Source organism: Silene latifolia, chromosome 3 (genome assembly GCF_048544455.1).
Source record: "Silene latifolia isolate original U9 population chromosome 3, ASM4854445v1, whole genome shotgun sequence".
Classification (NCBI taxonomy): domain Eukaryota; kingdom Viridiplantae; phylum Streptophyta; class Magnoliopsida; order Caryophyllales; family Caryophyllaceae; genus Silene; species Silene latifolia.
Window position 1 is genome coordinate 143,012,040 of NC_133528.1, and position 23,366 is coordinate 143,035,405.

At 35.3% G+C, this 23,366-nt stretch overlaps 4 protein-coding genes and 1 non-coding gene across 5 annotated transcripts; 4 read left to right on the plus strand and 1 right to left on the minus strand.

Moving 5' to 3' along the window:
* Positions 1-635: 635 nt before the first annotated feature.
* Positions 636-1,846, plus strand: LOC141649852 (uncharacterized). Its single transcript, XM_074458524.1, has one exon. It carries the CDS (start codon positions 1,019-1,021, stop codon positions 1,844-1,846), a length of 828 nt encoding a protein of 275 aa, XP_074314625.1. The 5' UTR covers positions 636-1,018.
* A 2,147-nt stretch (positions 1,847-3,993) lies between these two features.
* On the plus strand, positions 3,994-5,737 carry LOC141649853 (uncharacterized). Its single transcript, XM_074458525.1, has 2 exons — positions 3,994-4,821; positions 5,642-5,737. The coding sequence occupies exons 1-2, from the start codon at positions 3,994-3,996 to the stop codon at positions 5,735-5,737; spliced, it is 924 nt and encodes a 307-aa protein (XP_074314626.1).
* Positions 5,738-8,220: 2,483 nt separating this feature from the next.
* LOC141649854 (uncharacterized) lies at positions 8,221-9,664 on the plus strand. The gene is made up of 2 exons (XM_074458526.1): positions 8,221-8,968; positions 9,256-9,664. The coding sequence occupies exons 1-2, from the start codon at positions 8,287-8,289 to the stop codon at positions 9,585-9,587; spliced, it is 1,014 nt and encodes a 337-aa protein (XP_074314627.1). The 5' UTR covers positions 8,221-8,286; the 3' UTR covers positions 9,588-9,664.
* Positions 9,665-11,610: 1,946 nt separating this feature from the next.
* Positions 11,611-11,692, plus strand: TRNAS-AGA (transfer RNA serine (anticodon AGA)). Its single transcript has one exon. It is a non-coding gene; the product is annotated as a tRNA-Ser (tRNA).
* Positions 11,693-12,286: 594 nt separating this feature from the next.
* LOC141648236 (NAC domain-containing protein 6-like) lies at positions 12,287-14,716 on the minus strand. The gene is made up of 3 exons (XM_074456752.1): positions 14,455-14,716; positions 13,915-14,183; positions 12,287-13,253 (listed from the first exon to the last, which is right to left on the minus strand). The coding sequence occupies exons 1-3, from the start codon at positions 14,618-14,620 to the stop codon at positions 12,642-12,644; spliced, it is 1,047 nt and encodes a 348-aa protein (XP_074312853.1). The 5' UTR covers positions 14,621-14,716; the 3' UTR covers positions 12,287-12,641.
* Between the last annotated feature and the right edge of the window lie 8,650 nt (positions 14,717-23,366).

Below are 23,366 nucleotides of genomic sequence, written 5' to 3' on the forward strand. Positions count from 1 at the left end.
TCCAGCTCCTACAAGCATCAACCTGCATTTTAGGATCATGCTGTCAGTTTACGCGTAGTATATTATACATATCCAGAGCTCTACTTGCTAATCGTCAGGTAGAAGCTTCGTATGTCAGTTTATGCAGACCTTAGTCTATGATATGCAGAAGAAGTGCAATGGCATCTAGTTGAAACAGTCAAGAATTTATGCAAACTTGTAAGTATCAGTCATGAACTAAATAAAACCAAAAACGGGTTGAAACCCTATTTGACCTGATTGGACCCGTAGATGGCGGATGGCCTGAAGTTTCCTGGACTTGACCCTATCTCAAATAACCTGACTAGCAAGCTTAAAACTACAAAAAAAAATCTGCAAAAATAAATGACAGAAACCTAGATAAACACGGCGCATAATGTCCTGGGTTTTCCGAAATGACCTAGCTTATGACCAACTGGACTGATCTGACCCGTACACTAAATACAGACTGGAACCTGAGATTGCTAAAAGGGTATGAAATTCCCCGCCTGTACGAGACCTGAATATTTCCCTAGTTTAGTTGCTCCGAATTCAGCCTGTCGAAATTCAGCTGGTGAACATTGCTGCAAGAATAAATATAGAATAATAAAAAGTTTGCAATGCCATTCGATCAAAAGTGAAACAGAATACAACATATGATATGTATATCAAACGACAGGCCGGTACGGGTGTCTTCCCCCACACATCCGTACCGCCTATTTTGGATCAAGATGAACATGCAATTACATGATTACAGAAGACAAAACAAGTAGGAGTATCATATTTTATACTTTGCTGTCAGTTTTCACAGTAGGAGACAATCCTAAAACATCTCCAACGGAAGCGCTTATAAATAATAGTAATCATGTTACGCTTCAATTAATGTCATATTCTTTCTGTCTACTCTTTGCTTTGGTATAAATAGGGCTAAACAAGCAAGAGAAGTCATCAAACCAACAACACTTTTATATTCATCTTCTTCTCTGCCTTCGTTTTAACGGAAAAAAAAAAACAATTAAAAATGGCTTCTTCTACAATTTACCATGCTCGTTCAATCAGTTTACCATCAAGGCCTCACCCAGTTGCTGAGCAACTCGATGAGCAGTTGTCCAGATTGAGATCATCTCTATCTGCATCTACTTCATCATCCGTAAGCCACAGTCTAAATGACCTTACAGATTTATACACGCCTGTCGATGAATTTCTTCAACTACCCCTTAATCAACAAATCCTATCCCACAACCAAAATGCAATCGACCAGGTCTTAGATGGATCTCTAAGGCTCCTAGATATTTGCAGCGCATCTAGGGATGCACTACACCAGTCTAGGGAAAGCCTCCAAAACGTCCAGTCAGCTCTCCGTAGAAGGTGCAGCGGTGAGCTAAGCATCACGAGCGAAGCTACTAAATACTTGAACACCAGAAGATCGGTCAAGAAGGCTATCAAGAAGTGGCAGAAAAATCTTAAACCAACAACAGAACTAAAAGAAGAGGCCAATGCTACTGTCACCTTGCTAAAAGACGTTCAGGCAATGACAGCCGATACTTTGAAGTCTTTGGTTTCTTACATAGCTGGTTCACAGAAAAGTGGATGGTCGGTTGTCGCAAAATTGATCAACAAGAATAACAACGACGTAGCAACCAGCAGTTTATTTGATGTTGTTGATGCAGCTCTTAACTCACTGATCTGTCAGAAGAAAAGCAGCATTAGTTCATCGCAAATAGAGAATTTGACAAGTCAGATCTTGAAATTAGAGACAGAAATCCAAGATCTCGATGAAGCATTAGAATCCTTATTTAGATATCTTGTTAAAACTAGAGCCACTCTTCTCAACATTTTTAGTTACTAGATGTAGAGATTCATACTGTATATGATAGTTCTTGTACAGAAGTTATCATTTGTCAATACAAAATACAATTTTGCCTATCTTGATGTCTTATTCTCCGTGCTCTTCGGATTAAAATTAACTGCAAGTATGACTTATAAATGTTTGAGCATCTGGCAAAGAAGAAAATTAACAGGAGTAAACTTTCTCAGCAATGAGATCAGAATGTACTTCCCTAATGACAGAAGGTAAAAATAATATAACCATATTCATCCATCAGATTATCAGTAAACTGATCGACACAATGACTTCTCGGCTTAAGATGATAAGGATCAGAATCAATCCATGTGAAGATGCCATTGTTTTGACTTGGAAATTTAAACCAGTTGTAAGGATTCCATTTGTTCATAGAAACTGAGACAATTTGCTTGAAATAAAAGTTAAGTAATTGGATGGTTTCCTACAGTGAGGCACCCACCTAGAATCTTGGCTCTTGGATCATGATGGCAGCCTGGCATTCGATGAAATCACACGGGGTTAGTTGGATAATCTGACCATTGCTTGAAATAAAAGTTAATTAATGTACGGAGTAAGAAATAATCAAATTTTACCAGGCTGTTGCTGAAGCTCTCTGAACTCTGAAGCTGCTTCTATGGTTTAGGACAATCATGTTAGTGAGTTGCATCAAAAGTTTCCATATCAGAATGCTCCAAAGGCTCTCGATATTTTTCGCATCTTTACAGAGTTTTCAAATTATTTCAGGACGGTAACGTACTTAACGAACACAGCCAGACACTAATCTTAAAATTTAGAAGATGTATAATTGCTTCTGGTTCAAACAGCACCATAATCTGTCCAGAATTCTCCTACAAATATCATATGGAATTGTTACAGGAGGAAAAAATTGTGTTACTCTAAGCTATGTTAATCCGACTCAACTTATGCCCTCAAATACCCGTGTCAGACACTCAATACTCAAACATGGGTATCAAGATATGACTTGGACACTCATTTTAAAACCAAAATATGCGGATTTTTAGTAAGGTAAAAAGGCCAAGTCCGAGTCTTAGTAACTTGGGCTCTTAAACATTGCACAATTAGCCCCACTGATCAGAAATGGACCAAATAAAAAAACCCAAAGATTTTTGAAAACCCAGATTAACCCAGCCGGAGCAGAGTTGGATCTACTTCTTTTAACCCAATGTTAACTGGATACAAAGTAACCCATCTAACCTCGTGCAAAAACGGACTTAATACGATTGAATTGAGTAATTTGAAACTGTGCTGCAGTTTATCTAACTAATAAACGATAAAAACCTAACAATTGCGACACATAAATGACACAAGTATTAACCACCCGACATGAAATGACCAACCTGAACTCACCCAATAATAACACAATAATAAGATGCAAAAAATAGACATAAAAAAACACAGAAATCATCAAACCTAACTCGAAAGGCATAAAATACTAAAAATGGCCCGACTTGACCCATATTACCTGTTTGCTAGGTCTATATTTGATAAGAATTAGAAGAAGGGAGAATTGATCTGTGTTTTATTGATAATCGTTCTTCCAATTTATACAAAAGTCTAATAGCATAAAAACAGTAACAAGATTATTTTGTTACTAAAACTGAATGCTAAGAATCAGTAACAAATAGCAAAGAATAAGGAGAGGATATTGTGCATAATATCAGGCACAATATCCGTCTAACAATATTCACTGTTTTCAGTTTGTTGAAATTGTGCTGGTGAACATTGTTGCAAGAATGCATTTAGAAATGTACAGCCTGGGCCTGCATCAACATATGATCAACAAACGACAGGCCGGTAGGGTGCGATTTCCACTCGTGCATAACGCTTATTTTGGATCAGGGAAGACAAAAAGGGAGACATACAGAATAATGTAACAGTTAATTTGTATAGTTACAATAAATAATCAGCAATGTACTTACTTCGCTGGCAGTTCCACAGTTAAGAGACAATGCAAAGACATTGCCTAAAGAAGTGCTTGTTGACTATAGAAACCATGTTACTTTGAGATTCCTTCTGTCTAACCTTGCTTCTATATAAATACGGCATTGCGAGGAAGAGAAGTCATCAAACCAACTACAATTGCAAATTAATCATCTTCCCTGACTTAGCTTAAACGAATAAAACAATCATAAATGGCTTCTTCAGCAATCTACCATGCTCGTTCAATCAGTTTACCATCAAGGCCTCACCCAGTTGCAGAGCAGCTCGATGAGCGATTGAGCCGATTGAGATCATCCCAATCTACATCTACTTCTTCACCATCCGTAAGCAACGGTCTAAACGGCCTTACAGATTTATACTCTTCTATCGATGAATTCCTTCAACTACCCCTTAATCAACAAACTCTATCCCAAACACACGATTCCAAATGGGCCGATCAAGTCCTGGATGGATCTCTAAGACTCCTAGACATTTGCAGTGCATCTAGGGATGCACTACAGGAGTCTAGGGAAAGCCTCAAAGACGTACAGTCAGCACTCCGTAGAAGGTGCAGTGGTGAATTAAGCATCACAAGCGAAGCAACTGAGTACTTGAACACCAGGAGATCAGTCAAGAAGGATATCAAGAAGTGCCTGAAAAATCTCAAACCAGCAACTGATTTAAAAGACGAGACCCATGCCACAGTTAGCTTGCTAAAGGATGTTCAGGCAATGACAGCCGATACTTTGAAGTCCTTAGTTTCCTACATTAGTGGTTCTCAGAAAGGTGGATGGTCTGTTGTCGCAAAATTGATCAACAAAAACAACAGCAAACAAGTAGCAACCTGCAGCGCATTTGATGATGTTGATGCAAGTCTCAACTCATTAATCTGTCAGAAGAAAAGCGGAATTAGCTCATCGCAAATAGAGAATTTGACAAGTCAGATTTTGAAATTAGAGACAGAAATCCAAGATGTTGATGAAGCATTAGAATCCTTATTTAGATATCTTGTTAAAACTAGAGCCACCCTTCTCAACATTGTTAGTTACTAGATCCAAAGATTCATACTGTATATAATATGATAGTTCTTGTACACAAATTATCAATACAAAATACAATTTTGCCTATATATCTATGTCTAATTTTCCAAGCATTTCGAACCAAATATACTGCATATGTGACTTAAAAAATCCATTAAACATTTGGCAAAGATAAAATTTAGACATAAAAATAGTGAACTTTCTCATCAATGAGATCCTAAAGTCTGCAAGGTTTCAACATCACCGGACTGCAGGCAGACAGCGGTAACATTATCGTCATCCCTAATGAAAGTATGTAATTTAAATTTTTAACCTTGTTCTTCCATTAGATTATCGGTCAACTGATCAACACAATGACTACGCGGCATCAGATGATAAGGATCAGAATCAATCCATGTGAAGGTGCCTTTCTTTTGACCTCGAAAACTTAAACCAGTTGTCAGGATTCCATTTGTCCATAGAAACTGAGACAATTTGTTTGAAATGAAAGTTAAGTAATTGGATGGTCTCCTACAGTGAGGCACCCACCTAGAATATTGGCTCTTGGATCATGATGACAACGTGGCATTCGACAAAATCACACGAGGGTTAGCTAGATAACTGGCAATTGCGTGTACTCTTATAATGCCACACGGCTAATCATAATTACCTTGCGGCATTAACCATATATGCTGTCAGTCTACTCAATGTATTTTATAGCTTGAGTTGTACTCTAATTAATAATGTAGTAGTAAGAAGTAATCTCCAAATTTACCATGCCAAATTTTACCAGGCTGAGGCTCTGTGAAGCTAAGTTGAAGTTTGTGAGTTGCATCGAAAGTTTCCATATCAGAATGCTCCAGAGACCCTCGAGGCTTCAGAGAAAAACATTGCGTTGCTCTTGGCTATGTTACGGAAGACGTATAATGGCATCTAGTTGAAGCAGCAGCAGGCTCACATTGTAAATTCTCTATAATCAGCATGGAATTGTTTATATGCATAGAAGGAAAAACAACAATGTTTTGCTCTTAGCTATGTTACTCCGACTCATCTTATGCCCTTGCATAACCTTGTCCGACACTCAATACTGGGACATGATTACCATGGTATGACACTTAGACACCTCATTATAAGCCAGAATATGCGGATTTTTCATTAGAAAAATGGCCAAGTCCGACATTTAAAAGCAAAACATATCAGAAACAGTTAAAGGAGTCTGCCTAACTGAGGCTCTTAAATATGGTAGTATGGTACAACTAGCCCCGTCCAAAAGTATAACACAATCAAATAACCTGAAGATTTTTAAAAACCAAGACTGACTCGACCGAACCATAATTGGATCTAACTTTTTTGAACCCAATATTAACCTGATAAAAGGAGTTTTAAAAAAAGATCTAATTTGACACTGAACCAGAGTTTTATCTAACTATTAATGATAAAATCCTTAACAATCACGACAAGGAATGAGCTGACTCATACCTAAATGACAGGAAAACTACTACCTGACTTAAAATAACCATAATTAACCCAGTTGCTAGGTCTATGACTCTATGTTCTCTGATTTAAATTTGTCGAAAGTGTGATGGGGAACATTGGTGCAAGAATGCATATAGAAATATACAGCCTTCAACACGGTATGATCAACAGGTGCACCAGAATGTAATGATATGTTCATCAACCGACAGGCCAGTATGGTGTCATTCCTACTCGTGTATAACGATTATATAGGATCATGAAGGACATAAAGGGAGACATACAGAATAATGTAACAGTTAATTGAATAGTTTAGAATAAATAATCAGCAATCTTCTTACTTCGCTGGCAGTTCCATAGTTGAGAGACAGTGCAACGACATCGCCTCAAGAAGTGCTTATTGACTATAGAAACCATGTTACTTCTCAATTACTGTGAGATTCCTTCTGTCTAACCTTGCTTTTATATAAACTAGTTTTAATCCCGTGCAAAAAATGCACGGGTCAATTTTTGGATTATAACATACAAAACATGTTAGTTAATACAATAGTTAGATGTATTTAAAACTTTATTACAACTTTTAATTTCTTTTAGTATTTATTGTGTATTTGTTAACATACAATACAAAAGTAAGTCTGCAGTTATTATTTTCCATATTTATTTAACACAAATTAGTACTATTTCCATCTTATTTATTTATTTATCTTTTTTCATAATATGAGAAATATTTTAATAAAAAATAAATAGACAAATGAGACGGAAGGAGCATGAAGCCTATTAGATATTCTAATAACGACTATTAATCAATAAAATACAACCATCATGGCCTCATACATCCAATAAGTCATAGAAAATTTACTTTAAAAAAGAAAAGAAAAAAGAATAGTTGAAATACAACTCTAGATATTTCTCTTACTCTCACCCTTCCCATCAATTTGTAACAGCATCCGCAAAGGTGAGGCTCCCCATATCTTCTCTTTCCTTTTCTTATTCGTCCACCTCATTTTCCACTAACTTTTCCATTTACCCTCCCCATTTCATAATTACATTTATGCAACAATGGGGTTCCCCAATTCACACACAAAAATTTGGGAACCTCCCCAAAAGTAACACAAATTGCCTTACTTTTTTTTGGGGAGCTCCTCTAAAAACAGTGGAACCTCAAATGTTGGGGAGCTTTGTTCAACAATGAGGAGCCCCATATGAGGAGAGAGAGGACATATGGGGAGGCACCTCCCCACCTTTGCGGATGCTCTAAACTTCGCCGCACATACATCAAAATTCAAACCCTTCGTTTCTCTCTCTTTTATCACCTATCTTTTTATGATTCATCTACTTGATCTCTTTATTCATCTACCCGATCTCATGCAAATTTAAAGTATTTGACTTTAATATTGAGGTCGATTAAAGAGAATAATCGGAAAAATTTCATGTAAGTATGATACAAAGCTTATACTCCGTATTTGGTTCTTGTTATATTCCGTTTCATTTAATTTAAAATTTATATTTTTTCGATTTGAAAAAAAAGTCTTATTTTGCGAAAATTTTCAAATCTACTTGTACTATATTGATTATGTTATATTTCGTTTTTTTATATTTGTTTGTATTTATTTTAAAGTTTATATTCTTTCGATTTGAAAAAAATCTCTTATTTTATTTTTTACGAAAAATTTCAGATCTTCTTGTAATAGGTTATGTTTACGAAAATTTATAAAATATCATGTCAGTAATTGTATAATGTATAGTTTTGTGTAAATTTTTAATCGGTAATTAAATAAGAGTAACAAAAGAATAGAAGTGCAATTAATTCTACTAAAATAGTGGTGGTCCCTACATAAAAAAATGGCTTTTTTCATCCCTAAAAAGGGGGAGCCAATGAGAGTCCTTTAAAGAACTCAGCTTTTATACTAGGTAGATACGGTTTTCCGAGGATGATAAGTCATCAAAACAACTACAATTGCAAATTCATCTTCTTCTCCGCCTTTGCTTCAACGAAAAATAAAACAATCATAAATGGCTTCTTCAACAATTTACCACGCTCGTTCAATCAGTTTACCGTCAAGGTCTCACCCAGTTGCAGAGCAACTCGATGAGCAATTGAGCCGATTGAGGTCATCCCAATCTACATCTACTTCTTCATCAGTAAGTCTAAACGGCCTTACAGATTTATACACTTCTGTAGATGAATTCCTTCAATTACCCTTTAACCAACAAACCCTATCCCAAACAAACATCGCAAAATGGGTCGACCAAGTCTTGGATGGATCTCTAAGACTCCTAGACCTTTGCAGCGCATCAAGGGACGCAATGCAACAGTCTAGGGAACGCCTTCAAGACGTACAGTCTGCACTCCGCAGAAGGTGCAGTGGTGAGCTGAGCATCACAAATGAAGCTATCAAGTATTTGAACACAAGGAAATCAGTCAAGAAGGCAATCAAAAAATGCCTGAAAAATCTCAAACCCACAAACGAACAAAAAAACGAAACCCGTGCTACTGTCAACATGCTAAAAGATGTCCAAGAACTGACAGCTGATACTTTAAAGTCTTGTTTGTCTTACATTGGTGGTTCGCAGAAAAGTGGATGGTCTGTTGTCGCGACATTGATCAGCAAGAACTCAAACAAGGAAATCATCACCAGCAGCGAATTTGATGATGTTGACGTAATTCTGAACTCTCTAATCTGTCAGAAGAAAAGCGGGATTGTGTTCTGAATTGTCTCAATTACATGCTTTTATGTGCTTTATATACAAGCTAAATAAACAACTAAGTATGGTGAGTAATGTTTACAATATCAAACATATGGAAACAATAATAAACAACTAAGTATGGGTAGCCTTGATTTGTGATATGTCAGGAGCCTATCATATTAATAAAATATGGCAAAGAGAGATTGTTGCCTTTGGAGAATGATAGCCGTTGGAATGGTAGCCGTTGGAGATGGGATGGGCTTTGAGCTCCTGCGTAATACAACATGCTTAAAGATGTTCAAGCCGTCACAGCTGATACCTTGAAGTCCTTGGTGTCTTACATTGCTGGTTCACAGAAAAGTGGATGGTCAGTTGTCGCGAAATTGGTCACCAAGAATAACAACAAAGAAGTGGCAACCAGCAATGAATTTGATGATGTTGATGCAACTCTTAACTCACTGATCTGTCAGAAGAAAAGCGGGATTAGTTCGTCACAAATGGATAATTTAACAAGTCAGACTTTGAAGTTAGAATCGGAAATCCAAGATGTTGATGAAGCTTTAGAGTGCTTGTTCAGGCATCTTGTTAAAACTAGAGCAACTCTTCTGAATATCATTAGTAATTAGATAATGAATGATATTTCTGTATAGAAGATTCATACTGTATATGATAGATCGACACGAATATTAATTCAAGAACAATTTTGCCTATATTGAATCAAATTTCAAACAAACATGACATCCAAAAATGCGATAATGGCTGCCAATGTAGAAAAACTAAACATAACAACAGACTCAGAAAAACAACATCAAATGCGTACAGAAATGGCGATTGAGTTAGAAAGCGAACCAAAACCAAATTCCCCAATGTGTAAAGTCCGAATCAAATCCAATCTATTGAAACTCGAACCAAATCCATATTTTAAAAATCAGAACCCAAATTCATTAGTGAAAACTCCAACCAAATCCATTAACTGCCCAAATCCCTCGAAAATCCAGAATTCGCGACTTTTAGTCTCAGTCCGAATTTTAAAAATTCCATTATAAGCGAAACCCAGTCCGAACTGATACATTGTCATCCCTGAATGTCTATATCCATCTGAAATATATGAATTCTATCACTTCACGAGTACGCTGATAAGATTTAGAAGGCAGGAGTGTGCGGGATTTAGCATGTCCCTGAATTTTTTTCGAAAGATTCTTATTTATAGGGTAAGGTAGACGGCTATATTTCCTTAAGTAAAAACGGTTTTGAAGAATCTACGATTTCTTATTTACCTGCTGAGGCAAATGTGGTCTTCAAAATTCACAAATCACAAATTCATAAACTCTTGGCTTTAGGATGACTGATGGTAAATGGGATGGGTATAATTTTAGGAGAAAAAGAAAGCTATATCGGATGTACTACCTCCAATTTTTTTGTTTTTTGAGTATATATGTTTTTTTTTGAGCTTATTACCTAAAACTTTATTTGTTTTTGAGCATATGTGTATTTTTTGAGCATAATAAAGTTTATAAGTTAGTTTTTAATATTTTTTCCGTCAAAACTCAAATTTAACTAAACTTATATGTAATGTTTTTGAGTTTTATTGTAATTTTTTAGAGCTTAATGTTTAAGTAAATAAACTCAGAAACTTCATAGTGAAACTCAGAAACTTTAAAACAAAACTCAAAATTTTTATTATAATGCTCAGAAACTATAGAATTGGAGGTAGTACATCAGATGTATAATCCTCTTACTGTAATTTTAGGGACATTGAGGCGAGTATGGTATTAGAAAATTTGATTTTTTTTCTAATTTACTTTATTACATTAATAATTTATCCCGTTGAAATTGTTTGCTATACTTATAGTCCAATCTGGATTCCCTACAATCTTCGATAATGCCCTAGGCTCACTATGACAATTTTGTGTGATCTAAAATACCATTGTTACCATTCAGAAAATGTCACTAACTTAATGTCTCTTGATCGATGCATTCATTTTTACATTGATCTCATTCATCTGGATCCTAGAATCACCTCTACGTGGATGATGCAAAGATCAAACAACTAATTGAACAATCGTATAAATTGACAAATGGAAAATAGTGCCATTACGTTAACGTTAGCTTAATTCATTGCATGCATGGTTTAGCGCCCTTACCTTCCAGGTACAAGGACGCAGCTATAAAGGGCGCGTTCTACCACTGCACTATTAGCCCGTCATGAGCCCACTTGTAGTGTTTCAACCAAGAATCATAAGCCCTCGAGCTTGGTTTTATTTTATCTCCAACAAAAGGAAGAAAACTTTCGTCTCAAAGTCTAACTCAAACGTCACTAGCTTTAATCAAAAACCCTTATAACGTAACACTACATAATAAAAACAATAAATTTCGCTTGTAAGTCTATGACCGTCACAAGCTTATGCAGCTTGTAAGAGGTCATAAATTTGTGACGAAAAGTATTCCTCACAAATGCGGATTTGTGTAATAAAAATAGCAATAATAAACGAAAACGAAACAAAAAATGACTTCATACTCTACGGCCTTGAGCCCTTGAGGACAGGTCGGCAAAGTCAACAGGAGCCCAAAATGAGAATTTCGAAACACTAATCTAAACTCTGTACGGAAAAGGTTAATTAATATGTAGTCGAAATAACTTTCAATAAAGTGGACGTGCCGGAGTGGTTATCGGGCATGACTAGAAATCATGTGGGCTTTGCCCGCGCAGGTTCGAATCCTGCCGTCCACGCTTAATGTGAAGCTTAATTTTGTTTCTTAATCTCGTTTCCCTTATTCTCCTTTTTGTCAAATATTTTTTTCCATATTATGCAGAGAGATTCTCGTTGGTCGACTTAACATTTCAGTCAATGCTACTCTTAATTCATCCCGGTCAATTCTTAACGTTTTTCTTATTTAGGTATCTTAGTCAAAACTTTACGTTTTGTTGTTAGTATGTACTGGAGTACAAGTTAACAATCTTTCCTAAATATAAATTGCTTTTACTTTTTGTATTTTTTTAAAGCATGTCTTCTCTCGTATACTCGATCTTTGTTGCAAAAGTTCATGTAAATGATTGATTGGATTAAGCGTATTATGCTAGCTTTCGACAAATTGTTTTATGAAACCCTCTAAAGGCTCTAATATATAACGATTAGTAAGTTTTATGTAAAGCCATAACCGGACTGTTCTATCCATATTACTATAATAACTTATGGAAGTTAGTACTCGTATAATAGTTTTTACAAGGGCATTTGAGTGATTTATTATATTAATAATGTAATAATGTTTGTAAAATCATCTTGAATTGCACAATAATTTATTTTAAAAAAAATATTCTTGTGTAGATAAAATAACATAAATAATAGTATAGCGCGCAAAAATGTAGGTTCATATACATGCATGTTTATTTTAACAACTTGTCGTCTGTAATACAACTTCAGTATTCGAAGTCTAACCAAAGAGCATGCTATGAACCCTAAGTGGTAAGGATTGGATCCTCAATAGATTGATTTTGGTTCTGACAAAAAAAAATAGATTGATTTTGGCTTGCATAGTCATTATTTACATACAGTTTTACATAAGACTAACTATAATCCCAACAAAATACATATTAATCTCAATATTCTAGCACATTCACCAATCTACTTGATCTAGTTATGAACTTAAAACACACGTTAGAAAAACCGCTTATAATATTATCATGTGAACAAGAATTGGGACATTAGTGTTGGGCTAGAGAAGTTAAGGAGATTCTCAAACCATGGGCTAAGAGAAAGTGATAAAATTGGATCTTGGGCCCAATCTACCCCCATTTTAGGTACTTGAAGCTCTCCTAAACTCTCTTTTCCAAATGGCAATTTAATATTATTATTTGTTTTACTATTAATAATAATATTATTATCATTATTAAAATTAAAATTACTAAAATTATTATTGTTATTATTATTATTATTATTATTATTATTATTAAAGGGACCCACTTTGCAATAAGGGTTAGTCCCAAAAGTCTCCTCAAGTTTAAGGTCAATGGCTTCTAACTTCAAAGTCTCAATGTGATCATTGTTGGGCATGAAATTTGGTGTCAAGAAGTCTTCAAATTGACCAACATTGTTGGTACTAAAAAAGACATCACTAGTTATTGAAGTGGTTCCATTTGATATTGATGATGAAAAAGGTGATGTGGGACAAGGTGGTGATGATGAAACTATTGTTGTTGTTGATGATTTTTCCATTGCTTCTTCCTTGGCTGCTCTCTCTTCTAGTTCCTTCATGGAAGTTGCCTTCCTATATACCTTGCACAATACAATGTCCTGCATCATAGAACAAGAGTACAAGACATTAATTAACGATTACTACTCACCTTGTCGATTACAGAATTACTGTCTTGTTTAACTTTACATTACTGCCAAATCAAAGGACAAGAGTACATGACATTAATTAACGATTATTCGCCTCGTCGATTACAGAATGACTATCTTGTTTAACTTTACATTACTGCCAAAACACTATTTGTTGATGAAATAATGAATTAAAAGATAATCGTCAACACTCAACAGTCACTAATGACCTAGTTAGCAAGTCTAATGAAAGAACGTCTTATAATAAATAACCCTCTACTATTGTTTGGTTCATAACATTAGCAAGTTATTAGAGTTGATTTAATTTTATATTTTTTCATTGTAAGGACGTCCTACAAACAAATTTTGTCAACCTAATATACAGATTTTCCTATACATTCTACCTTATCAGAACTCATTATTCGATTTACCCATTAATAAGTTGAATATGAAAAGATTTAAAAGATATTTGATTGATTATGGTGCCCTTGAATTTCTCATGAAAATATTATAAATTTATCTATATTCAGTTTATTAACATGTGCCCTTAAAACATACATTAGAAAAACCGTTTTTTTTTAGGACTAACTTTGTACAATAGTATATAGAGCAATAGAGTATATATTATATGTACCTTGTGTAGAGCACAATTATCAGGGAGACGGTACTCATTCATAACCCAATCAGTTCTGGACCCTCTAGGTGCTCTACCTTTGTAAAACACAAGAGTCTTCTTTAATCCAATAGCCCGTTTAGGCTCCGATAAGCTTATGATCTTTCGATCCGATCCTGTTGCCTTCCAAAACCCGTGCTTTGTGGTTCGGTTAGGCCTTCCACCATTGCTAGGCTTCCTATCTCTTGGAACAAAGAAGTACCATTCTCTTTCTCCTATCTTTGCCAATCCTATACATCATAATTCCATACCGATTAATTACTACTCCGTACTACTTACAAAAATAATCGACATATTTTTTTTATCGTTAATTATATTGCGGTAAAACCAACTTACTTATTTGAAAAGCGTACGTATAACAAATATATTTTATAAAACACATACATACGTTAGGGTAATATGTACGTATATAAGTGAAAAATGACTAAAATATGCTTATATGATGAAACCGTCTTACAGAGGTATATGTGAAAATTGTTATATACGTGAGTATTAACAAACCTGGCAAATCCCATGGATCATGTTTATAAATATTAAGAAGGCCAATGATATCAAGTTGCATTTTCTTATCATAAACCATATTCTTAAGATAAAAGCTTAGGAGTTCCTCTTCAGTTGGTTTGAACCTAAACCCGGGTAATTCGAAACATAACCCGTTTTCTTCCATTGTAAAGTTTATTTGTATGTTTTGAACTCAAAAGATTTAAGGTTATGAATATTTGGGATGTTTAATTAATTAATTTGAGTGCATATTTATAGTAAAGTGATGAACAAAAGGTACAAGCTAAATAAATAGGACATATTTAGGTGGTGATGTTAATGTGTATGTTGAGATAGGGAATTTAGAGAAGGGAGCACACAAGGAAAGCTAAGGAAGAAAAGTCGAGGAAAGAGTGGACTCAAGATGTGGGTCCACACGGAGACGACTGACCCGTGAAAAATTGTTGGTAATTGCATACTAGTGAATGTAGTGATGATTTAGACCTTGTACTTTTGGACTTAATTTCAGTTCTAATAAGTTCGGTTTAGTTTTATTCAATTCAGTTCAGTTCAGATCAGTTCAGTTCGGTTCGGTTCAGATTAGTTTATTTCAACTTTACTATTATTATTCTTATTGATATTATTATTATTATTATTATTATTATTATATTAATGGATTTACTATTGTTATTATTATTATTATTATTATTATTATTATATTATTTTTATATTTATTATATTACTATTATATTTATGAGTAATTAATTCGTATTGTTTATATTATTATATTTATATTTAATATATTTATTATTATTATTATATAATATTTATTATTTTATTAATATATTTATTATTATTAATATTATTCATAATATATTTATTATTATTATTATTATATTTAATATTATTATATTAATAAGTTATTATATTAGACATATTATTATTATATTATTTATTTTTTAGTTATTATTATTAATATATTATATTATTATTAATAATGTTATCATTTATATTACTAATATATTATTATTATTATACTATATTTATTATTATATTACTATTTTATTTTTTATATATCTTATATTATTATTATTATTATTATATTATATTATATTAATATATTATTATTATATATTAATGAATAATATTATAATAATATTTATTATTGTTATTATAATATTTATTATTTTATTATTATTATTATAATTATTATTATAATCTTTTTATTATTATTTCAGTTCAGTTCAGTTCAGACAATTTCAGTCCAAAAGAACATGGCCTTATTGGCGAGGTCGGGATTTATGATTGGGGACGAAAAAATCTACCGAGGCAAATAAGTAATTTTATAAGACAAACTTGCAAAGTATTGACAATTTTAACTAAAATTTTCACATTTTTTATTTTTTAGCGGAGTGAGCGTTTCGGTTAGCCCCTAAATCCGCAGCTGATTAGTGATGAATTGATGATCCTACAAATGATGGTATAGGATCTGTCCAAAAGACTATAGTAGTTTGTAACTTTGTATATATTGTTTCTTCATGATGCTTGACTTACGTGTACTTTTCAAAGAGGTAAATGATTAGTAAAACCGATTGCTCTTTTTTCATACTAGTATTAAAGAAGCCGATTGTTGAACTCATAATTATGGAATAAGCTAAAAGTGAGCAATGATCGAGCCAAATTAACTCCTAGCTAATTGAAAACTGGAAAGTTAACTGAAATTTGAAAAAGTTTCTTGAAAATTAGATATTGATACAATTGAGATCACCTGTTTATGTTCCATCTTATATCCCATTACCGCAAGATTTTGACACATTACACATAAGATAATAAAAATAGTAATAATATATATCAAATGGCTTATGTGTCAATAGGAGAAGTGATGGGACACAAGATGAGACATAAAATGGGACAGAGGATTTGCACTGGTGTTAATAAGGTACGGAATAATTGATTATGCAGAAAATATTTGACAAACTAACTGAAAAAGGCAGTTGATTTGGTAATCTAAATTACGTAAAAGGATATAATAATTATTTAATATTATAGATTGAAAGGTGGAAAAAAAAGATAGAATTAGGTAGCTGATTTCTCGAATGCTACCTTAGGCAGAGGCGTAACTACCTAGTAGCATGGGGTAGCAGCCGCTACCCCAAAACCCGCTAATTTGACTAAGACGATGAAATTTTGCTACTCCATATATCGCTGATATGTGTCAAAGGATAAATAAATAATACGTTTCTAAGGTAACATCAGAATGTACATGGTCTAGTGGTAAAGTATAAGTACATCTTTCAGGAGAGTCGGGTCTGACTCCTACAATAAGCAATTTTTTTCACGTGTTGATTTGTATATTGTTTGTATATGGTACCCACATTATCTTTTAACCTAAATAATACCCTCTGTTTTTTTTTTAATTGTCATTTTCATTTTTCGAGACACTCACTTCTCTCTTTAATATCTCTCAAAATATATGACTAAATATATTGAAATGTGTACTCATATTAAAGCTCTATTCGTAAGGAATTTTATGGTTTAATTTTTATAATTTTCCGACCAATATATTTTTGTATAAATTGAATTCAAAGGCTCACCTCGTAAATTGAAAACGTCAATTATTTTAGAACGGAGGAAGTATCTCTCCTAATATCCTATTCTCTAATTCCCAACTCCATTTCCCTAAAAAAAATAAAATCTTAACTCATTAGATTATATAAATTATTACGTATTAGTCTATTACATATTGTATCATTTTTTTTACACAAATTCTTGTTTGTGACGGACGCTATCCGTCACAAACAAAAGACGGGTACCACTTTACCTCATAAAGTACCCATTTTTCTCTCTCTGCAACACTATTCATGTGGTCCCCTTTCTCCACTAACCCATTTTGTTACCATTTTATCTCACAAAATATCCGTCACAAATGGTAACCCGTCACAAGGGAGACCAATTGTTTTTTTTCTTAGTTACGTTTGATGGTCATATGAATTGTTCTCGCAAAACAAATGCTTAATGAAAGTCTTAACTACCTAGGATTTGAGGCACCGTCATTCCCATCAACAACAACTATGTCAATTATCGCGAACATTTTTTTCGTATTTTCAAATTGAAAGTGTAGTTCTTATTGACAAAAAAATGAATTGTTTAAAAAAAAATTATATGTTGTTATTGTGCTCACGACTTTATGTTACTTTTGCTACCCCAAATTTTTAATCCTGGTTCCGCCCCTAACCCTAGGTCAAATAAATTTCATTTGATTAAATAAACTATTTATCAAGCACTTACATACAAATCAGGTAGCTTAAATGTATGTGAAATAAATTTTTTTGGTCAAATTAACTACCTAAGATATTTTTACCAAACAAACCCTTTTACCTGAACTTATTCTTACTGATTTCAGGAATAATGCCATGGATTTGAGTATGTCGTCCAAGAACATCCAGAGATATTTCATGTCATATAGTCCTTCAGACTTCAGTTATACTCCGTATTTATCTTCATGTTGAAATGGATTCTAAGAAATTATTATTATATCGAATTATGGAGAAATAAAGTAAAGGATTGGTTGCATGATCTCATCTGATGAGATTCTCGATTTAATTTCATTTTTATTCATCCAAATATAATTCTTTTTTTATGTATTGTTAACATGTAGGTAAGTAAGATCATGAACTCTTTACATTCCCCTCTTGACCCTCAGTTGATATATTATACAACTGGTGTATATACAACTTATTCTGTGTTGTGAAGCTTTGTTATAAAGTTGTCGAGCTCTATTGACAAAATTATCGAGTTATGATATAAAATTGTTGAGCTTAACAGAATAATTATTAAGCTCAATAACGTCGTAAAATAACTCAATAACTTGTAAAATAACTCAACAACTTTGTGTGAGAGCTCGATAACTTTGACGCCGTACATAGCTATTATACAACTAGTTGTAGGATAGTATTTGTGCATGACCCTCCATTTACAGAACTCGACATAGGGATGATGTTATTGTCGTTACTTCACGCGTCATTATATTTCTTTTGTTGTATTTATTTGTTTACATCCATTTCTGAATTATGATTTTTCTCCTAAACTTCATTATTACATCTCAATATCTTAATTTAGGAAAAGGGAAGTCCTCTCAAAAAAAAAAAAAAAAAAAAAACTTTCAAATTTCAACTTAAATAACTTTAATCAAATGGTCAAGAAATTCTAGATTAAAATCCCCATTGAGTCAAATTGTTTACTAAGTCTTAAATTGACGTCAATGTCAAATGTTGTCTACAAGTGATTAACATATAGTGATCACAAATCCAGAATTGAATAAAGAACTATCCCAAATTGGCTGAAAATTCAAGTCATGCATAATTTATACTTCTGTTTTTTTCCTAGGTAATAGTCGCGTGTACGGAGTGTATCTAATTGTTTTATTGAAAGCATGACTTGGTAATCAGCTAGCAGGGGTGTGTAAAATTCCATCTGGGCCGAAAAATGAACCGGTTCGGTCCGGGCTAGAATCTATTGGTTCGGAACTAGAATTAAAAATTCCGGTCCGGAACCGGTCCAACATTATTAAGATTTCGGTTTTAGGTCCGGTCTGATCTTGGACCGGAGTTTTACGGCCCAAACTAGAAAGATCGGAATTATTGTTATTTGATATTTTTCTTAAAATATTATTTAAAAAAAAAACATTGTATGCTATTTAAAATATTATTTAAAAAAAACATTGTATGCTATTTAATCGGGTCCAATAGGTCTGGATTGTTGGAATAGAATTTGAAAAAGTAGGTATGTAGAAATAATTCCGGTCCAACCAGTCCGGTCTGGTATTGGACAGGAATTTCTCTGGTCCGGTCCATGATTTTTTGGGATTTCAGTCTGGTCCATTCTAGTCTCAATCCGGTCCGAACCGTGCACAACCCTATCAGCTAGGTACTATAACAAATACGAATACGAAATGAACATGTGACACGGTAATACAGTATACCATGAATTTTAAAATACAGGGCACGGTTTTTAAGTTTAACAAAATACAAGTATATGTTTAATTATAGTTACGGAGTACAAAAGTACAATTTTAATTTTTAAAAGTATTTTATATTAAATTGTAAATAAAAATTCAAATTATATACTCCCTCCACTTTTTTATATATGACGTTTTGCATTTACGAGGTAAGTCTTTGACTTTAATATTTACAAAAATATATTTGTTCAAAAAATATAATGTTCCGGGCGTAATTCCGGAGCAGATATTCGTTACCACCCGTTGCTTGTAGAATGATGTCTTGAATTGAGTCCTTCTTGTCCTTATCGTTCCTCTCGGCCTCTCCTGCAACAATGAACGAACTGAGGGCTTGGCTTTGTGCCAAGCGTACTCACTCCGACGCTCTAGTCAGTAACTTAGGGATAAGTTGTTCTTTGGCTAAATGTATATTGTAGAGAGAGAAGGAAGATTATACCAGATGAATAGTGTTTCTTAGGTTAAGTTGTGTGTCCTTTCCTCAATGAAGGTTGAGGAGTATTTATAGACTTTCACCTTTTGTCACGTAGTGGCCAAGTGGCCAAGTGGCTAGCAGGTGGAAAGACTGATCTACCCCTCGGCCGAGGGACTATGGCGGCGGCGGGCCTTGTTGACCCACCGCCGAGGGGTCTTGGATGTGAGTACGCGGGTATGTGCCCCGGCCGGCAAGTTGCCATGCCGAGACCAGCCGACAGCCGATGCCGATGGCCGCATCATCGGCCGCCTAAGCCGTTGACTTCTTGTGGATATCTTTGACCTTGCCCAATATGTTGACTTGGTCAGCGGTGCAGAATATGCCCCATCAATTTGCCCCCAGCGTAGTCTATGCCGTGGTATGGGCTCCGATGTACGTTTGAGCGTATATTCTGCGCAAGTAATTTGTAAAAAATTTCCTGCATCGGCTTCTTCTGCGGCGGCTTCTTTTACCTCGGCCTGGTCGCTTCTTAGGCCGTACCATATCCCCCCTCCGCATGGATGCGTAAAGGGCATCCGATGTGGAAAAGAAAGTGACGCTGGCCGAGACCAGGGTTGAGAGTGCCGGTTGTTTTTGATTGCCCCCGGCCGGCGCTACTTAGCTTGGTTGATCATGTGGCCGGCGGAGAACAGATGCTTGGGAATTTGTTGAGGAAGGTGAATGGGCGGAGAGATACGAATGGGCGTGTTGAAGACGCTTGGTCACTGTTGCATTGATTGACATCCCGTGGTCGCATGTCCGACACGTGTCTGCACGCTGATTGGTTGACGCTTCATGGGCTGTTCTCTGATTGGTCCTTCTTCATGGGCTTTTCCCTATAAATAGGGCGGTTATTAGTGAAATTGGCCACCAATTTCATTCTCCAAAATTTTCTTCTCTCTAAACTTTCAAAGGCTTCTTTGTCTTCTATTTCTCAGAGTTGTTACTCCGGCGAGTGTTTTTCTTCAAGGTAAACAAACAAACTTCTTCACTTTTTATTTTGTTAAATAATTATTGCTATTATGTCTTCTGCTGACGCCGGGACTAGCACTTCTGCGGTGGGGGGGTTCCCCGTCGCGTTTTGATGGGGAGGGGATACTAGACGCCATCCCGATAAGGTTTGGGGGCCCTAGGTCTCCTTCTCCCGTAGTCGATCCACCAATTTTGGAGGAACGGGAGGATGAGGGTGACGATCTTTGATGAGGATGAGGGGACTCCTTCTGATGGTGGGAGGCTGTCTATCCCGGATCATGGCGAGCCCTGCACGACTGGTCTTGACCGTGCTTGGTCCCACAAGTTCGCCAGTTGTTCCGGCGAGACATTTTTCGGAGGCCATTTTTCCTTCGGTGAGGGGTACAAGATCGTTATCCCTAAGAAGGGTCAAGCGGTCTGTTGCCCTCCACCGGGTCACACCGGTGTGTACATGATATATGAATTATTTGCACCTTATTTCCCTCTTTCTTTGGCGCATTCCGGCTCATAACGAGTCGATTTCGTGTGCTTTTCCTTGCATTTGTGCCCGATCCCCGTACTTGTCATTTTGTGTGTCCTTTTGTAGGAACCGAGTCGAGTATGAAGGAATTGGGGCAAGAAAAGGCATTCTAATGCCTTTACATGAAGAAAGGGGAGATGAAGGATTTTTGAAGAAGAAATCCTCTGCCGGCAGGGCGGCAGCCGGCCCACCGGTAGAGGATGTGGCTATATGGAGAAAAAGAGGAAACCAGCTAAGAGAGTGTTCTCTGTAGCGGCAGCGGCGGGCACTGCCCACCGGCGAGGGGACACAATCCCCATACTTAGTCAACTTTTGAAGAAGTTTTTGGCCAAAGTTAATTCAACGCGCTACGCAAGCACGGTAGCCGGCAGCTGCCCACCCAGGGATTACCCAACCTTCATTTTTCTCGTTTTTGAAAGAAGCTGCGCTGGAGAGGAGGCCAAGAGCCGGCCCGCCGGCACAGGAGCACTTTACACGAGTTGGGCTTTTTCATTCTTTCTTCCCTTAATCCAATGATAGCCTATAAATACCCCCTCCTTAAACCCTTTTGCACACAACCCTAGATCTGAAAAACATTCCATATTTATTGTAATATCTCCTTAATCAAGTTCTAATCTTTCAATAATTATTATTAATATTTAGCAAGAATTAGTTAGTTCTAGTAATAGTCAATTGTTTACACTTGTTTGTTGAAGTTTGTATTGGGGATTTTGAAGGGTTTTCCTTCCTATTAATCAATCAAGCTTCCATCTTTTCTTTTGTTGGTATAATTTCTCTCCTTTCTTTTACTTGTTTATCATTTGTTTACATTTTCCTTGTCTTTTGATTTTGTTACAACCTTTATTATGTCTCCTCCTTGTGTTGTTTGCTTTTCTTCTCTATTTAGCATAATTTCCCTTAACATGAGTGAGTAGATCCCTTCTAGGGTTTAGGGTGATTCTTTATGGGATTTATGGGCATGATTCTTTGAATATTTTGGTCTTTGGTGAAATTGTTTAACTTTCCTATTCATTGCACTCAAGGTGTTTGTTGATTTGCTCAAGTGAAAGCTTTTGCCTTTCTTCATTTTTTGCTTAATTCTCCCTTAGAATGAAAGTTTTTGGGAGTCTTGATGTATGTTAGGAGAGGAGGGATACTTAATGAAAATTAGTAGCCACCCTTAAGATACCCAAGACATTGGTTCTTCATCTTAGGTTAATCTCTCACCATTGACCCTTTTTGATCTTCATGTTTGCCCCTAGACCATATTGATGACCCCGAAAGCCCTAGCTTTTAATTAACCGTATTCATTATCATCATCTTGTTTGTCTTTTGCTCTAGTGATTATAACCAAAACCTTTACTTTTAATTTTGATTAAACTTGACTCTTAATAGAACTTGGTAGCAACCCCCGCCGTCCTTGAGTTCGACCCCGACTAAATACTACGCTTTTTCGGGTTTTACAAATAGTTTTGGTATAGGAAGTAGACGACAAATTTCCTACTATCAAATGGGCCGTTGCCGGGGATGGCGTTAGGTTATGCTTAGTTTCATTTAGAGTCTTTGCTTTAATCTTGTCTCAATTGTCATTTTGCTTTAGTAGTTGATTGTTGTTTGTAGAGTGTGTGTGATTTTTGCCTTTCCCTAGTGTGTAAAAACACTAGGAGACTTACGTTTTGCCAAGTGTATGCCTAGGAGGAATCATCAAGCTCTCCTATTCAACTCCGACCCCGAGAGGCTTTTTAGGACCTTGAGGACTAGGACTCTTGAAAGAGTGAGGAACAATTCCACCCAAGCAAACATTGATCAACCAAACTCACACATCCCACAAAATTTTGATACAACAACTACGGTTCAACCAAATACCACAATTGAGACTTTAGTAGAGAACCCCTTTCATAACTTCCTTAATTACAATAGTCCACCTCAAACACCACCACATCAAGAACCAAACCACCCACCACAAATGGCTCTTAGAGATCACAACCGGCCTA